Below are 18,893 nucleotides of genomic sequence, written 5' to 3' on the forward strand. Positions count from 1 at the left end.
TCATCAACCCTTCCTTGAAGTGTCAAATTTGACAATAAACCCCTCCCATGTGTATGGCGCCATTGCGTGTCGCACATGCAGTTCTGTTGTTCTGTTGGGGCGATAAGTTCTTCATCTGTGAACATACTCTCAAAGCATGTCAAGTGCCCATGACTATTTATCATATCACAACCTGCATAGGTATTTGCATTTCAATATCCCCTACTTATTTATACAAGTCATTTCTGTCGGTCTGGTCGATTTGTCCAATTGAATTGCAGGGCGGTACAACTCTTCCTTGGCGCTTGTTGGTTAGTGTAGGGTCCTGGTCCATTCTTTCTTCCATTTTTTTTTCTTGTCCGGTATGGTAGTTGATTTCATTTTTCTTTTCTGTTGTTCGTTCCTTTTTTTTATTGGTTCTCTGAAGGAAACATCCAGCACCTGGAAAGAAAAGAGACAGAAAAAAGAGAGTATCTGGTCTTATGTTGTTGAAAGTCGTCAAATAAGACTTCCAGAGAGGGGTGGGTGTGTGTGTGTGAAAAAATAGATTAGTGAATGAAATTATATAGCATTCTGAAAGTATGAACATATATCTGTCATCTGATGGTGGGGAAACCAGATTATTGAGACAAAGTGTTTATTTCCTTCTTAGCAATTCGCCAATAATTGACTGATGTTCATTCTTTATTTGATTGCAATCGACTAATAGTTGTGAAGGGGTCTATTGTTTTAAGCCTCGTGATGAGCTTGCATACTTTGATCGATGGATGATTGACATGTCTACAAGATTGCTATTTATTTTATAGCAATGGATGTTTTCTTGTTTAAGACAGGGTCTCCATGCATTTTTGATCTTCTCTTTTGCTATGCTTGCAAATTCCTGACTGCAATATTCTAAATTGTCCAATTTATTTAGTGACAATCCTTCCTTCGCTAATTTGTCGGCTTGTTCGTTGCCGAAAATATTGACGTGGGAAAGGATCCATGCAAGGATTTCCTCCCTCCCACTGGTTTTTAACTTTTGGTTTAGGTCCCTAACTTCGTGGATTATGTCCTGCCTGCTTATGGAGGTGTTTGATTCTAGATGGATTTGATACTACTCAGGGAATCAGACAGTATTACGTTTTGGTGTGTTTGCATACAAGCCATTCCAGTGTAGTTTTAATGGCAATACAGTTCTGTGGTGAACACAGAACAATGTTTTGGTAGCCTTTTCTGATATTCAGCTTTGCTTTGGGTATATATATGCCATATCTTGTTGCTCCCTTTGTAGCATTTTTTGATCCATCTGTGTAAATTTTGAGATGGTTCGTGTTTATTTGTGATGTCACTTAAGTGCATGTTGGTGATTGGATCGCTTAATTGCCAAGGTCGTGTGTCGGGGAAGGTTTTTGTCTCAATAATCATTACTTTCAAATTGTGCTTATTTAAAATATTGTTTTACATTTGCTCAAATCTCAGGGGCCAGGTGTTTTTTCTTAAAGTCTATTCATTGAAATTTTTTGAAGCAATTGTATGTCGGGCATCTTTCTTTTAGCATTTGCAGCTTGCCCCAATACTTGAGTGAGAGTTCCTCGCGTTTAAAGGCAACTGTTTTGGTCACTATAGCAGCTCTAGTCGCTAGTCTTATGGCTTTGCTTTGTAATTTGTCTAGCCTGCTGAGTTGACTATCACCTGCGTTGTCATTCGCAAACATCCGTAGTCGATAACCAAGCGGATGGGTGATCTTATATTATTAGCATTAGAGTGCACCTATTGGCTCCCCATTGTATTCCTCTGATGTATTTCATAATGTTGAGTGTTTTGGATGTGCAACTAACTGTGCCATCAATATGTGGCTTCCAAGTAAGTCTTGAGTGGAACGTCATGCCCAGGAATTTGGCTTGTTCTTTGAATTCAACTTATCCTATTACTACATGTATCTGTCAGATGAAACAGTATTGCTACTGTCTTCCCCTCTGATATTTTGAAACCCCATCATTTGCCCACTTTGAGATTTGTTCTAGAGTAAATTGCAAAGATTTTCTAATTTTTCCTATGTCCTTTGAAGCCTTCCAAAAAGAACTATTGTCTGCGAATAGCGCCGACTAGGTGTCCCTTCCCCCATAGCTTGGAAGATCATTTATCATAATGTTGAATAGTATTGTACTGATGACAGACCCTTGTGGCATTCCATTTTCCATTTTTAATTTTTCACTCATGCAATTACCTACTAGTACCTTCATATGGCTATTTCCAGAAAATCCTCTATCCACCTATACATTCAGCCTTTGACTTTTGCATTGTCCTTATGCTTATGCAGGGGAATAACTTGTGGTGTTTTTCCTTGGGACAGTGAGAGATTAAAGATATCTAGGACTAATGCTTTCTCGGGTAGTTTTTAAGCATTGTGTATTTCACACAGTCTAGCCCTTCTGCACTGTCTTGTTTAGTCTGCAATGGCAAGCCCACCGGCACATTTTACAGACATATTGTTTGAGTTCCATAGAACGAGGCCGTAACCCATTCACATTTAGTTGTAATATCGTGATTGGCTTAGCCATTGTAATGGACAATGATTTGTTGTTTTAATATTATTGACTTTTAATATTATTGACCTCGTCGCTATTACCTACACTTTTTGTCCGTTTGTTTTGTATCATTATCTCTTCTTCAGTAAGCATGGGATTAACTCCATGTCTGAGTGAATTGTCGTCCTCTCTGAAACAACTTGTCGATTGTTCTCTTTGAGAATGATTTTGACCGGCTTCTACTTGGCTTGGTGTGGAAGGAGGGGGCATTGCATTTTTATCTTTCCCCGGACCCTTCTCTGCTTGAGAAGGTTTCCCTTTGGTACTTTTCGGTGTTTGCGTTATTTTTAGTGTTTTGGGCATATTCGACACAGTTATTCCTTCTTAACTGAACCCAATCGAGCAATATCTCGACAAAAGCGGACAAAGTCTCCTGCACCTTTGAATTGGGGTTAAAAGAATTTATTTGCTTCATTGGCAGGTTCTTCTGTTTTTAGGGGTGGCAACGTCCGCCAACTTTTGAGGAACGGTTTTGTTGTTATATCATGCGTGTACTGCATAGTGAACACTGTTTTTGTGCTGAGGTACTTCAGACATTTCAGTGAATCGGCACCATGATTTCCCCTACAGTTTACATATTTGGGTTGTGCAGCCCTACAGTCTTCAGTTTTGTGGGAGTTCCCAGATTTTTACGCAGATAGCCACACTTCTACAGAATTTCTCAACATGCCCTATTCTTTGGCATTTGGTACATCTCGTGACTTTCGGGATGTATGGGTCGTCGCTCGTACAACATATAGCTGATGTCCTGCGAGATAATCCATCATGTAGATGTGGCCATAACATTGAAGATAGTTACCACTTCCTTCTACACTGTCCAAATTATCCTCAGACCTGAGAGTACCACTACATTTCTACTATGGTAGCAGGAAAGAACAAATTATTCACTGTAAACTGAGCTATTCTAAAAGTAATCTTAATTTTCACAAATGTATCAAATAATCCATCATGTAGATGTGACCATAACATTGAAGATAGTTACCACTTCCTTCTACACTGTCCAAATTATTTTAATGAACGACAAACAACTATAAAAACTCCCCCACCCGAAAAACAAGATATTCGCATCTTACTATATGGTGACTCAAGGTCAGACAAATCAACTAACGAAAATATTGTATGTGCTGCACTGCTGTTCAGGATTTTATTAAATTATCCAAGCACTTTGAAATATGATAATTAATAATTATCAACTCAAAAAAATTTACCCAGTTGTATAGTTTCATTATGGATGTTATACAGTCTTATCAAAGTCCTTTGTACATTGGATCTCCGCCCTCCCTCCAATGTCAGTTACACATTACAGTAGCCGCCCATGATTTTGAGGTAACGAACATGAACTCGGCAGTTGAGTATTGACCCCTTCTTGGTCCTGATACTAGCTTAAACTTGATTATATTTTCCCTGTAATCTTATTATACATGTACTTTAATACTCCATATCAATGTATATTGATAACTATAATATATGTTTATATCATTTATGTATCTTGCTTTTGGGAAGCCGATTTATATAAGCCTTTGGCTTGTTTCGGTATCCTGTGAATAAAATATTGTTTAAAAAAAATCTAGGATCTCCTCGTCACTGAAGTCCTTATGGACGTTATAGATTATTACCCTATCTGTTTGGTTGTGCTTCGACATGGAGATCACAACCCTTAGGTTTACCAACATTTAATGTTGGCTGCCAGTTGGGCATCTTCCGTATTTTGAAACACAATTCTGGCGTTTCCAATTGCGAGTACCCATATGTCGGGAAGAGCTGTTGTCCCCCATTTCATGCAGATCTCGTCTCTTATTTTGGACACCTTGATGCCTTTTAAAAGATTTCCATTCTTTGGGCGTGCATAGTACAATATACTTGTATTCAGGCACTACTTTTGAGGGCATTTTGGGTGAGTTGATTAGGATGTTTGAACAACTTTCTGCCATTTCAAAGCAAAAAATATGGAATATGTAAAAAAGAAATGAGCAAAAAAAATGAACAGAGTGTGGTTTGCTTGGGAGAAGGGTGGAGTCGAAAATGAACAAAAGTTTTAAGCCTTACGTTTTGAACAACTAAGATTAGCCCGCTCGCTAACTTGATTTGTTCAGTTGACGAGTTTGGGATATATAACACAATATAAAGAAGAAATAAGTTTATAAGATTTTAACAGTACTCACAGTTTAGGTATACGATAATCCGCTAAACACAGCTTGATGTTAACAAGGCGAACGCTAATTAACAAGTTATGTGAATGACCCTGTCTTGATTCAGTTAAATATCTTGAGTTTGGTGTCTATCTTCTCTTTCTAAAACTCCAGTTTAGAAATTTGAATGACATAAATAACTTTTTGATGTGATTTAAAAAAAAAAAAAAATACATTGAATGGTTGTAGGTAATTATTTTGTCTGAGAAAGTAAGTTCGGTTTAAAAATCTAGCTTGTTTGACATATTTCTTCTTCAGTTAAAGATTCAACTGATTGCCATAATTACTACTTAATTAAGACTTTATTGTTGTTTCTGTCTATATTGGTAACTAATTGAACCATTTTGTCTGGTTCTATGCAGTAGTTCTCTTTAACTTAGTTGTGGTTTCACACAGCGTACATGTAGCTTGTGTGAAACACTATTGTTTTTGTTAAGATTATTATTAGGGTTTTACACAAGCTACCCTGTGTGAAACACTATTGTTTTTGTTAAGATTATTATTCTTATTATTAAGCTTTCATATTTCATATGAAAGCTTATTGTTTTAGTTAAGATTATTATAAGGGTTTCAGACTTTCGTCTGAAAGACTATTGTTATTACTAAAATTATTAGGCTTATTGCGATTACTAAAATTATTATTATTTATTATTATTCTTTACCGCCAAGGCTATATCTTGAAGACGAAAAGAGATTTCGATGTGTATAATCGACAACCCTTGTCGACCGCCCAGACTATTTAGCTGCTTTGAGCGTATATTTCATTGCCTGGCAACCTAACTTTGACTAAAATCATGGTCTGTTCATTTTAGTACAGCGTTCATATCAGATATTTTGTGATATTTGCTCTGTGGAATTTATTGACAAAGCTTTAGGATTATGTATGGCTGACTTTGCTGCTGGTGGGTGTATAATGGAGCAGATAAGACCCTGTTTCAGATATTGCTTGAACAAAATTGATAAATCTTTTCTGTAATTAACTTTTCGTAGGTGTGAAGATTGGGATGTATTGAATGCCAGAAAAACTTCAACACTGGAATGTGAGGTATGTATTATACAGGGTGAACCCCCAAAAAACAGAACTCATAAAATTTTTATTAAATCCTATAAAAGTCCAGCAATCTCCTTGAACTTAAGTCTATGTATGAGCATTCCCCAAAGTTTCAGTTAACTTGGTCACTTTGCATAAAAGTTATGTTCTTTCCAAAATATGCTCCAAATGGCCTCTACAGCATTGGAGGCAAACTTGCATACGTCGCGCAAAATTGTCAATTACTCCGACACATTCCTCTTTGAAATTTGCTGGACCTTTTTAGGATTTAATAGAATTTTTGTGGGTTCTGTTTTTTTGGGGTACCCTGTACTTGGGCCTAAAGAGTTTGGTCTGCTTGATAAAAACATTTGGGACAAAAACTTACAGGGCAAACACTATCATTTGATCTTTTTTGAAGCCTTCTGTTCATTTTGTGTTAGACCTACATTGTCAGATGGATGTTTTAGTCTGGTTTAGGGTTAAAAGCAGTGTTGGGATTTCAAAACTCTTATTGTTATTTAAGCAGTTGGCATCAGACCACAATTAAAAATCATGTGTCAACAAAATATTCAAATTCGTACATAATAAAAAAATAGGTGCACCTATACTGTCGACCTATATTTTTCGGAGTATAAGTCGATAATTATTTCAGCAGAAGTTCAGCATTCGTCTTATACTCCATTTCGACTTCTATACAGATGGAGGTAAAACAAAAACAAAATGACATCCTGAAATTTTTTTGGCACTAACCGTTGCTCCAAGCGAGTGACGACATCATCTGCTGAATAATAGCACTCACATGCACTATCCTGTAAAACAATTAACTACTTACACTATTCCAATTGAAATATTTCTGAACATTTCTTAGCTTGTTTATTTCTTTTTTTAAAAACATAAACCCGATTCAAAATATTATCATAACCTGAAAATATGCCATCAATATAGAATCTTTTCTCTGACATTACTCACATGATAATTGTCAAGTGTTTACACCTCTTGTAATTTCATGCGTCTCGCGAAATTTCTACTTTAGTTTTCGATTATTGTGTTATACCCACGTGTGTGTGAAGTAGCTTTATTTAACGCCTGGTTCCACCAAAGTGATATCGCTGACAAATTAACGGATATATTGATTTACAAGTTAACAGATATATTGTTGTTTGTTGTGTGTGTGAAATAGCTTTATTTAATGGATATATTGATTTACAAGTTAACGGATATATTGATTTACAAGTTAACGGATATATTGATTTACAAGTTAACGGATATATTGATTTACAAGTTAACGGATATATTGATTTACAAGTTAACGGATATATAGATTTGGGTTGTTATATATACTCTTACAATATGTGACATCTATGACTAGTTTATACATATTGTCGGCTCACATTGATGCGATTAAAATGTCCGACAATGGAGAAAACATGAGGTAAACACGTAGATTAAAATTATGATCACTCTTATTGGATTGATGAATAGTCGGACAAAGGGGGAGCAATGACTTCTGTTTAAGATTAGATTGATGAATTGTCCGACAAAGGATTACACGGTATAACACGATAAATTTGTTGATCACTTAATTACCTAATCAATCCAGCCTATTATCAACGATAATCCGGTTGATTGGTAGTTATACACTCAGTACACTATACTATATATTAATTTTGGAATTTTGAATATTATTCACCATGTCTTGATGTCCTATTGGGCATATTCCTTGTTGGACAATTTAGGACGTTTGGAAAATAGTGTCAGACATATCCTGAAAAAGTGGGGTTGGATGGCCGAATGGTTAGCATGTGCACGCTGTATCATAAGGTCTGTCATTGAGTCAGTTGGCGTGGTTTTGATTCCTCTGTTGTACGTGACAAAGAGTAGGGTGGCCTGTCCAACCTCGTGGGTTTTCTCCGGGTCCTCCGGTTACCTCCCACTGCTAAAGACCACTACGCGCACGCGAATTATTGAAATAAAAGTGAACCTTGTGTTAGTCCCGAAATGACCTAGTTTGTCCGGAATATAGGCGAAATTCCATCACTGGTTAAAATCATTTGGGGGCGATTTCCAAGACCACAATCATATAACCATTTTGGAAATTTTAATGTATTGTTTAGAGTATAAAAAGTTAAAAGCACAATTACTTCTGGAGTTAGAGAACCTTTTTAGTAATCTATACAAGACAATCAGCATGGGAGCTTTGACTTTTACGGACATTTTTGCTACTAATGGGCATAGTTTACTGTAACCCAGGTATCATTAAACTTGTGTATTTAGCACTAATTTCTTTCACATTAATTCAATATCAAATCTTTGTTTAAAAATTCGTACATATCGTTTAAAATCACCAAAACTAATCTTATTTGAACTTGTGTACATAGAATTTGTGTACATCTAATTTTTACTTGCATGATTTTAAATCATTTTTATGCATTTTTAAACATAGATTTTATATTAAACGAATGTGAAAGAAATTAGTGCTAGATAAACAAGATTAAATGATACCCAGGTTACATGTATTGTCCAGTGTTTGTTGCAACGAGAAAGAGTGGAAAAGAAAAAAATGGTAATAGAAACAAATGATGACTAGGATTGAAAAAATTATTTAAAACTAGATATATATAAGCATGTTCATTTTTTCTAAACAAAATTTGTAGTCTGATTTTTCTTTATGAATTCTAGTTTCTGAATTTTTTTTTTATTAATTTTTCAGCTATTACTACAACTGTATATTTTCTTGAAACAAAATGTTTTATAATATAGTGGATCATCATTAAATGTAGCTAATGTTTTCTTACACCTACTCATTTTCACCTTATTTTTATTGACAGCCTCCTATATGGATGATGGCATTGTTTGATTTGATAGCACCATACATTGACAGGTAAATTGAGTGTTATTTATTTCTTCTATAGTGGTCGGGTTTACAGATACAAGCTATATTAACCCTCTGAACCAGGGATCTCAATCGTCCATTATTGTTGGCTTCAGCCGCATGATGTTTGAAAAAAGCCAATTGATAAAACAATGAACCAGCGACTATGGTATCATAAATCAATCTACTTTCGTCTAAATTACAACAGGTTAATTGATTATTACTTGTTGATTAAGAAGTGAATCAACTAGCTTGTCGGCTAAAATAACAGCCATGTTGTTCATAATCCAAGTAATTAGCACATTTAGCAGTAATTTTGATAAAAAAAATAAAATAATCTTGCTGATTATACATAACAAGTTCAGTAAGTTGCCTTTGTGAAAATAAGCCATGTGGCAAGTGAAGATAACCTCAGCATGGATTTATTTTGGATTAACTGTGCCTAAACTACTCCCGAACATGACTTCATAGACTCAACATTTAAAGGGTTTAAAATCATATTCTAAAACATCTTCAAAATAAAATATAAGACAAACACAAACAAATAGTCTACTTTTGTGATTTGAATCCTTTTGGTACACTGCAGCTGGTCTGTTAATTATAAAGCTAATATATATATTATGAGTCATCTGATTTTGGGGATTTTGAAATCGGGTATTCATTGTCAATGTCATTTCATTATGTCTGAAGTTTTGTTTCCCATAGAGCTTATTAGGAAAGTGTATTTTGATATTAGTATGGACCTAAAATGAGGACTATTGTATGTATTGGTACTACAGACATAACAAATACTATGGCAGATATATAACTTAAGGAGGTTAATCAGAATTACTCCTTCTCAGGCAAAATTCTTCTTCCTTGTACAGCATAATTGTAGAAAATAAAAATTGACTTGTCAGTTTCAAAATTTCCATGAAAAGATAAAAACTTTGTTATAATTTTGTTAAACATACATGTACATTATGCAAGAGCTAAATCTGCCTATTGCAGGTCTTTCTATGGCCCAAAAATGCTATATAAACTATTGATTAGACATTTATTAACATGAAACGACCTTAATCAACTCTCGATGCCATCATATGTGTCAGATTTTCACTGGATTTGAATCCAATTTTATGCTCAACGCTCATTGATGATTTAATCCAAAAATGGATAATCGAGACTATGTTTTTTTTATCATACCGACTATATTGGCAATGATGATCTAGGCTGGGCCTAAAATTCAAACGCTAAAATTCAGCATATTCCCTTTACATTATCTAGTTTTTATACGCCCACATTTTGATGTGGACGTATTATACCGTCACCCCTGTCCGTCCGTCACAATCTTTATCCAATTTTGAGGAAACTTGAAATATAGGTCTATCTCCCAAATATAACTTCATGTATTATGGACCCTGATTATACAAAAAATCTAGAGGACACAATTTTGATCTGATTTTGATGGAACTTGAATTTCATGTTGAAATACATGTTTATTTTGGTTCCTTTCGATATTCGCGCATATCGGATTGTAATTTCCTGAATTATGGCCCTTGATTGTACGAAAAATCGCGTTTTTATCTTGTAGTCCCTCTAGAGGTCACAGTTTTATCAGATTTAAAATAAACATTTGAATATATATCACTGCTACACCATAATGATGGTTGAGTTCGAATTTCATGAAAATCGGACCAAAACTGCCAGACAAAATGGTCGGCCCTCACACGCAAATAGTGTAAATATATGATGTATCAAGGTTGTGGACTCTCTAGAGGATACAATTTTGATCCAATTTGATGAAACTTGAAATAAATGTTTATAACCCAAAGATCTTGGTTCCTGTCGATATTCGCGCATATCGGATTGTAACTTCCTGAATTATGGCCCTTGATTGTACGAAAAATCGCGTTTTTGGTTTGAAGTCCCTCTAGTGGTCACAATTTTTATGCGATTGAAAAAAATGTTTGAATATATCACCAATACACCCTAATGGTGGTTGAGTTCGAATTTCGTGAAAATGTGACAAAAACTGCCAAACAAAATTTTGATCCGTGTTGATGAAACTTGAAATATATCTTTATAACCGAAAGATCTTGGTTCTTGTAGATATTCGTGCATATCAGACTGTAACTTCCAGGATCATGGCCCCAGATAGTACGAAATATTTTTATCTGATTTTAAAAACTGTTTAAATAGATCACCATTCCACCATAATGAAGGTTGAATTCGAATTTCTGGAAAATCGAAACTAAACTGCCCGAGAAATTGTGTAAAATTATGTAATACGAAAGTTGTGGACCCTCTAGAAGTCAAAATTTTTTATCTAATTTTGATGGAACTTAAAATGTATCTTTATGTCGCAAAGATCTCAGTCTCTTTCAATATTTGCGCATTTCAGACCTTAACTTTTTGGATTATGGCCCCTGATTGTACAAAAAAAAGCTTTTGTTTTTAGCTATTTCTCTATCCATCTCTTGCAAAATGTGGGCGTATCTTGCCTGGCAACAGCTGGTTAACTATTATAGGGAGAAATGCCAGCTCTTTATCTTCCATAATGCCCCTTTAATATTATTTTGTACTTACAGTGTGTTAGAGCCATTAATTATTTATGTATTAAACCTACCATCATTAGTAACTGGTAAAGGTTGTTTAATACCAGAAATACAAGAACTACCATGTGGTTGTCGTCCAAATAAATATGATACGGATCATTCTTCTACTAAAAAAGGTATAATACTTTTCATTCTTCTTTGAACTGACAATGATCATTCTTCTTTTAAATGTTGATCATTCTTCTAAAATAGATTTTACTTTTCATTCTTAGTGATATTATTGATCCACACTAATCAGCAGTGAATATTCGCTGGGCTGCTACAATCACTGATAGGGATGACATCGGTGCGACTTAATAAGCTTGCCAAATATTAACCTTTTTCCTTCTGCAAATTAAATTCTAGAACATTTTTTTTTAATTATTAGGAAAGGAAATAAAGTATAAGAAGTATATCTAGTTAAACATACATTATGCAAGCCTATTGCAGGTCTTTCTTTAGGCCTGAAATTATTAATTATACATTAATTAACTTATCCAGACCATAATTCAATCTCGATGTTAACGCTAGCCTGCAATATATATTGTATTAGGATCTGATTTGCTGCTCAACTTTCATTCATGATTTAATCATGAAATGGATAATCAAGACTATGTTTATTATCGTACCGACTTTAGTAATGATGATTGAGGCTAGGCCCAAAATTCAATCGCAAAATACTCTGTTCAGGGTGGATCAATTTGACTGAAATTTTCAGGAAATTCCCTTTACATTATGTAGTATTTAACTATTATAGTGAGAATTGCCAGCTTTTTATCTAATCTCCCATAATGTATCTTCAACAACTCTGCTTTTAATTGAGGTAGAATGTTTAAACTTGATATAGATGTTCATTGTGTGAATGTTTTGACTTGAGTTCAATGATTAACATTTCCCACTAAAGCTAAGCAGAGTTAAACAATTTTATTGGTCGATGCTTTGGGACAAGATAACTTTGATTTTAACTATGGAGAGTGATGAAACTTAGTGTATAGTTTCACTACCATGTACTTCAAAACGTTGACTGAGTTTGATTATGAATATTTTATGCCTAGAGTAAGTATAGATAATCAGTTTGATTGCTCAGTTCTTTTGAAAAAGAGAAATGTGCAATTAATCAATATGTGTCATCTATTTATTTTGGAATTTCGGCGGGGGACATCAGCCTCACTGTTGGCATGTTTGAATAGATTAAATCCCACTTGGTGTGAGTTATTTGATTAGCCAGTAGGTAGACTAAAGGCATAGATGTTGGACACAAAACATGCACATTGATACAGCAGTGTTGAGGGTAGATTTTTTAAACAAAAGATTGCAAGGAACCTGTTACAACTTGATAAAAAGTCAAGCTTACAAACAACATATAAATAATATCAAATATATAAAAATAACTATTGTTTGTTTGCAGGAGAACGCTTTATTATTGAATCTGCTTTAAAGATAGTTGTGGCTGAAATGAGTGAAAAAATTCATGCACTGAATTCAGCTTTCTGTGTAGCATGTTACTTATTACAAGAAGCTTGTCATCAGAATAACTTTAAAACACCACATAATTGTGCGGGGTTAATTGTAAGTATAACACTGGACTCAAAACCAGAATGTCTAAGATTGCAAGCATGTCTTTTATTTGGTTAGAAGTCACAGCATCACACTATAGTTCAAATATGAAAAGGATAAAAAAACAAATGCCCTTAGATTGCAAGCAAGTCTTTTATTTGGTTAAAATTCACAGCATCTTATTATAGTTCAAATATGAAAAGGATAAAACAACAAATGCCCTTAGATTGCAAGCAAGTCTTTTATTTGGTTAGAATTCACAGCATCTCATTATAGTTCAAATATGAAAAGGATTAAACAACAAATGCCCTTAGATTGCAAGCAAGTCTTTTATTTGGTTAGAATTCACAGCATCTCATTATAATTCAAATATGAAAAGGATTAAACAACAAATGCCCTTAGATTTCATATGAAAGCTTATTGTTTTTGTTAAAGTTATTATTATTAAAGTAGCTAAGTCTTTAACTCAATATCATCCACAGTCTTCGACAAAGAAAACACAAATTATTTGTCAATTTAAATCAACATTGATGTTGTGATCTTACTGGGAAAAGATGGGCTTCTGATATCCAATATTTAAGACAAAATAAACATTTTACCATTGGTACATGAATTGTGTACAAGGATGCGTTTCAGCGCCATTTGTAACAAGGGACTCGAAGAACAAGGCTAGACATATCCCACAAATCATGTCAAACTGTGACGTCATATTCCTATCTGGAGAGCATGTGCAATAAATACTAACGGTGTAGACTGGTATAATCAGACGCTAGAGATTGTTTTAGATTGAGACTTCTTGCCCATTTCACCGAATATAAAAACGGAACGATTGAATGTAAATCAATTTAGATATACTCTTCAAAAAAAGTAGGGCATATTCAGAAACAATACAAAACTGCGGAAATGCACTGCTGTTTTTATTAGAGGTAACCAGTGTATGTTAATAACAGGCCAATTGCCTACACATGAACATAAACAGTTCATATGGGCGTCTTACAGTGATGGGATTTTGCCCGTATTTTCCAAACGTCGTAAATTGTCCGACCAGGAATATGCCGAATCGGACATCAAGACATGGTAAATAATATTCAAAATTGGAAAATTAATATAGTGTACTGAGTGTATAACTACCACTCAACCCGATTATCGTTGATAATAGGCTGGATTGATTAGGTAATTAAGTGATCAACGTATTTATCGTTTTATACGGTCTATACACATACCTTGATTTACTACTTAATCTGCCTTGATTGACTGACTTAATTCTTTGTCGGACAATTCATCAATTCAATCCTGAACAGAAGTCATTGCTTCTCCTTTGTCAGACTATATATCAATCCAATAAACTTAATCTATGTGATTAACCCGTGATTTCTCCATTGTCTCATGTTTTAATCTCCTTGATGTCGGCCGTAGACATTAGTCATATATGTCACATAACCTAATCGTATATAACACCCCAAATCAATATACATTGTGTCCGATAACTTGTCTGTGATATTTCTTCAGTGGAAGTCGAAGTTAAATAAAGCTATTTCACACACACGCAAAATGAAAGTAGAAATCTCGCGAGACACATGGAATTAAGAGGTGTAAACGTGCCGAATCTAATACGTCTGATGTCGGGAGAAAAGATTCTATGTTGATGGCATATTGTCGGATTTATGATCATATTTTGAATGGGGTTTATGTTTTTAAATAAATAAATAAACACGCTAAAAAATGTTGACGAATATTTCGATTGGAATAACGTAAGTAGTTACAGTAATTGTTTTAGACGAGAGCGCATGCTTAGAGTCGAATGGGATTTTTTAGCAGTTGGTGTCACTCGCTCATTGTATTATAGAGCGACGTTTACTACGGATTACGGTCAAATAAATTTCGGGATGTCATTTTTTTACCTTCCGTATATAAATCGAAACAGAGTATAAGACGAATGCCGGACTTCGCTAAAAATGTATCAACTTGTGACCCGAAAAATACGGTAATTTTGGGGGAATTGAAACTGGTACCGATGGGCAGTAGTCGGCACGCTTTCATTTTATGGTATTACGATGTCATGTAATTTTTTATTAATATTATTGACATAAATTTGAATACCGTACGGGAATTGAATGTGAAAAATAACGAGGTGCACCTATTTTTTTTATTATGTATGAATTTGAATATTTTGTTGACACATGATTCTTAATTGTGGTTTGAAAACGCCTGCTTAAATAACGATAAGAGTTATGTCCCTTTATTTTCGGGAAGAAAATGTCCGACAACTAAAATTTTGAAATCCCATCACTGGGGTCTTATCTGACGGCCCCATTTCACTCACAAAGAGATACACTGTCAAAAGTGAAAATGGACGTTTTTGATTTTTGTCTTAATAATGAGTAATTACTCCACCAATCCTCAGACATTCAGCAATTCATCGTGGCATGCTCCTAATCAACCGTCCAAACACGATTTGGGGCAATCTGACCCACTCCTCTTGCAGTGCCACGGCCAATTCTTGCAGTGTTGTCCGTTGACGTTGAATATTAGTATGATTTTCATGACATTTGCATTTCAATATCCCCTACTTTTTTTGAAGATGTTATATTATATGCGTTGTGACCCATTTGTATCAATTTTTAAGTCCCAAAAATTATCGATTTAGCTCCCTTAAGCTTTATTGATTCTGTTAAAATTATTAATATTTTTTTGTGTGTGTTTTCTGCAAATCGGACTTCTCAGTATCTAACCATTTGATCTTTCTGAAACTTTAACCTACACCCCCCACCCCCACCCCCTCATTCACTAAATGGGTAGTGAGTTTTGATTAAATATATTTTCAAAACGTTTTTCAGAATCCGAAATCACTGAATATTTCAATTGAAAATTTTTACTAATTCTTTTTTCTTTAAATACTTTGACAAATATCATTTTCAACTGCAATTTCAGATTTTTAAACTTTGAAAATTTGTCCCGGAAGTTAAGACAAACTTAACAACTGCTTTGATATTTGGACGATTTTCATGGAATTTGGATTGTTAGTAGATCTTACTGATGCGACTCAAACGATGTCATTAGAAATTTTCAACTTATCTCCCCTTGGAGAAATTAAAGATCAAAATTTTCAAAAAAATCAACAAAATGTAGGTTAGATAGCTTTGAATTTTTTTTTATTTCTGTACTTGCTAAAAATCCCTAAGGTTTTTGCGATATTTTAATTACAGACATTGTAGTTACATTTTCTGAAGCCTTGAAGGAATGCCTAAAAACGCTCAGAGCAGAATTTTGATTTAGGTCAACTGATGGTCGCCATTTTGAATTGAATATGAAAAATATTGAAAAATCTATAATAACAGGCTTGTGAATAAACACAATAGGCCGTAGTTTGTTGAATTTGTCTCCTATTTCTGAAATTAATACATTTTCTGGATAGCCTGGCTCATGTTCAAATTTTTGCTATTTAAAAAATTCAATATTTCGAATTTCCACTTTAACGTTTTTTGTGTCGACAAAGTTGTTTACGAGTGAAGAGTCCGCTTTAACGGCTTGGAGTATGTCGTCATTTTGTGAATTCGTCCTATTTTGACCTATTTTACTAATTCTTTTTTCTTTGAGTACCTTAAAACATTGATATTTGATTTGCTATTTTCTATTTTCGAATTTTGAAAATTACGTCATTGACATGACATAACAATTTCTTGAGTTTTGAATATTAGTATGATTTTCATGACATTTGGAAAGTAAATAGATCTGGTTGATCCAACTTCAACAATGTCATTAGAAATTTTCTAACTTACCCCTCATTGGAGAAATTATGGATCAAAGTTATCAAAAAATCGAAAAAAAGAAGGTTAGAATGCCTTGAAATTTTTTTTGTGTACTAGCTAAAAAAAAACGTTCAGAGCAGAATTTTGATTTCGGTCAACTAATTGTCACCATTTTGAATTGAATATAAAAAATAGTGAAAAATCCACATTTACGGATGGTCACCATTTTGAATTGAATATGAAAATTAGTGACAAATCTATATTGACAGACATGAACATAAACATAATAGGCCGTAGTTTTGTGAATTTGCCTCCTATTTCTGCAATTCATACATTACTGGATAGCCTGACCCCGGGTCAAATTTTTGGTATTCGAAAATTCAAAATTTCAAATTCCCACTTCATGCTCACAAAGTTGTTTATGAGTGAAAAATCTGCATTAATGGCTTGGAAATAATCGGAATAAGCCGTTGTTTTCTGAATCTATCTTCTATTTCTATACTAAACAGCAAAACAAATCTCAGTACGATTTTAAAATCAGAGAGGCACTTTAATCAAATCATTCTAGACAACGACTTACTCAATGAATCAAAGCAATTTTTTAGTGAACAGTATGTTGACACATTAGTGATTAATTCATCACAATTCCAAGACATTACAAGAAGGTTTCGAGTCTGTATACAGTCTATACATCAGTATCTGGTGTGTCCACCGTCAATAACAGCAGCGCAGTGCCTGTACATGGAGTGGACCAGACGGTTGATGAACGCCATTGGCACTGGAACCATACTCTCAGAAAAGCTTGGCGCAATCCATGGGCTGTATTTGGTCTCGATACGACATTATTAAGTCTCCTCTGAATTTCATCCCAACGATGTTCAATCAGGTTAAAGTCCGGACTAAGGGCTGGCTAGTGCATAACGTTGACACCGTTTTGCTGGAGGAAGTCCCGAGTAACTCTGGCAGTGTGAGCGCGGGCGTTGTCATGCTGGAAAATGTTGTTTCGATGACATGCGAAATGTGGTATGATGTGGGGTCTGAGAGCTTGATAGATGTAGCACACTGCTGTGGTGCCGCCTCCTCTCCCGGGACCAAAATTTTGGATCACCACAGGACCCACTCTCTGGTTCAGGCCGATTCCACCCCAAAACATTATGCTTGGACCGCCCCATGAATCTCGTTCCATGACACATTGGTCAGAATAACGCTGGCCACGTCGACACTATATTCTGGTCCTGCCATCTGCAGTTGATACACAATACCGACTCTCATCTGTGAACAGAACAGTTCTCCATTGCCTGTGTCGCCAGTTCTGGTGTTGTTGGGCAAACTGTAGACGTTCACATTGATGGTGAGGGGTGAGGATCAGTCCACAGTAAGGTCTACAGCAATGGATGTTCTCTCTGGTGAGACGTCAGCACACTGTTTCGGTACTGATGGGTCTTCCGTGTGTTCCCACTGTCTGACGTGCTGTCTCAGATGCCTGTGTGAACGGATTCTGCACGTGCTGTCGCACAACATGGCGATTTTATCGCCTTGTGGTAACCCTTGGTCTACCAGTTCAGGGGCGATCAGGTGTTGGTGGTCCAAAAGCATTGCTGAAGCCTGTAGATGGTCCAAACATTAACCTGGAAGTGATTGGCAACGGCTTGGGCAGTGTGGCCAGCGTCGAGTCTTGCAAGCGCCTGGTTCCTATGAGCTGTCATGAGTCGTGGCATGCTGCTGATGTTGTAGTGTGAATGATTCAACCATTTCCGGTGTGCAGCATGATGTACATGAAAATCATGGAGAACACATTACCATCTCAAAAGTCAGGTTGGTTTTTGAGAACATTTCCTGGGTTCAATTCTGTTATTGGGAAGGAGCCTTATTGCACCAGTAAAGGTGGGGAAGTGGTCACAAATATACAATAAAAACATTTGGCATGTTTTATGCAATTTGTCTATTTAGAGTAACATACCAACCTAATGTTTCTTTTACTTATATATTTGTTTGTTTGTTATATACAGGACACATTTCTTAATGGATCATCTTGATACTTTGGATACTTATTCTAACTAAGGACACCCCGCCCCCCCCTTCCACCCACCTATTGTTTTTAGTGCATTTTTTCTTTGTGTGTCAGTGTGTCGCCTACAGGCCGCAATTCTTAATGGATCATTGTGGATGGTCTAGAAGTCACAATTTTGATCCGATTTTGATGTGACTTTAAATATATCTTTATAACCCAAAGATCTTGGTTCCTGTCAATATTCATGCATATCGGATCGTAACTTTCTGAATTATGGCCCTTGATTGTACAAAAAATCGCTTTTTGTTTAGCTTGTTCTCTATCCATCTCTTGCAAAATTTGGGCGTATCCTGCCTGGCA

General features: G+C 35.2%; 1 protein-coding gene across 1 annotated transcript in view; it reads left to right on the forward strand.

The window, feature by feature from the left end:
* The window catches only part of LOC126817419 (uncharacterized protein KIAA0825), a 58,572-nt gene that overhangs the window by 28,517 nt on the left and 11,162 nt on the right, over positions 1-18,893 (forward strand). The window contains exons 15-18 of the mRNA XM_050544381.2: positions 5,729-5,783; positions 8,600-8,652; positions 11,211-11,353; positions 12,625-12,785. Of these exons, the coding sequence (XP_050400338.1) occupies positions 5,729-5,783; positions 8,600-8,652; positions 11,211-11,353; positions 12,625-12,785 (412 nt within the window). The remainder of the gene's footprint in view (positions 1-5,728; positions 5,784-8,599; positions 8,653-11,210; positions 11,354-12,624; positions 12,786-18,893) is intronic.

This window comes from Patella vulgata, chromosome 4 (genome assembly GCF_932274485.2).
Source record: "Patella vulgata chromosome 4, xgPatVulg1.2, whole genome shotgun sequence".
NCBI lineage: Eukaryota > Metazoa > Mollusca > Gastropoda > Patellidae > Patella > Patella vulgata.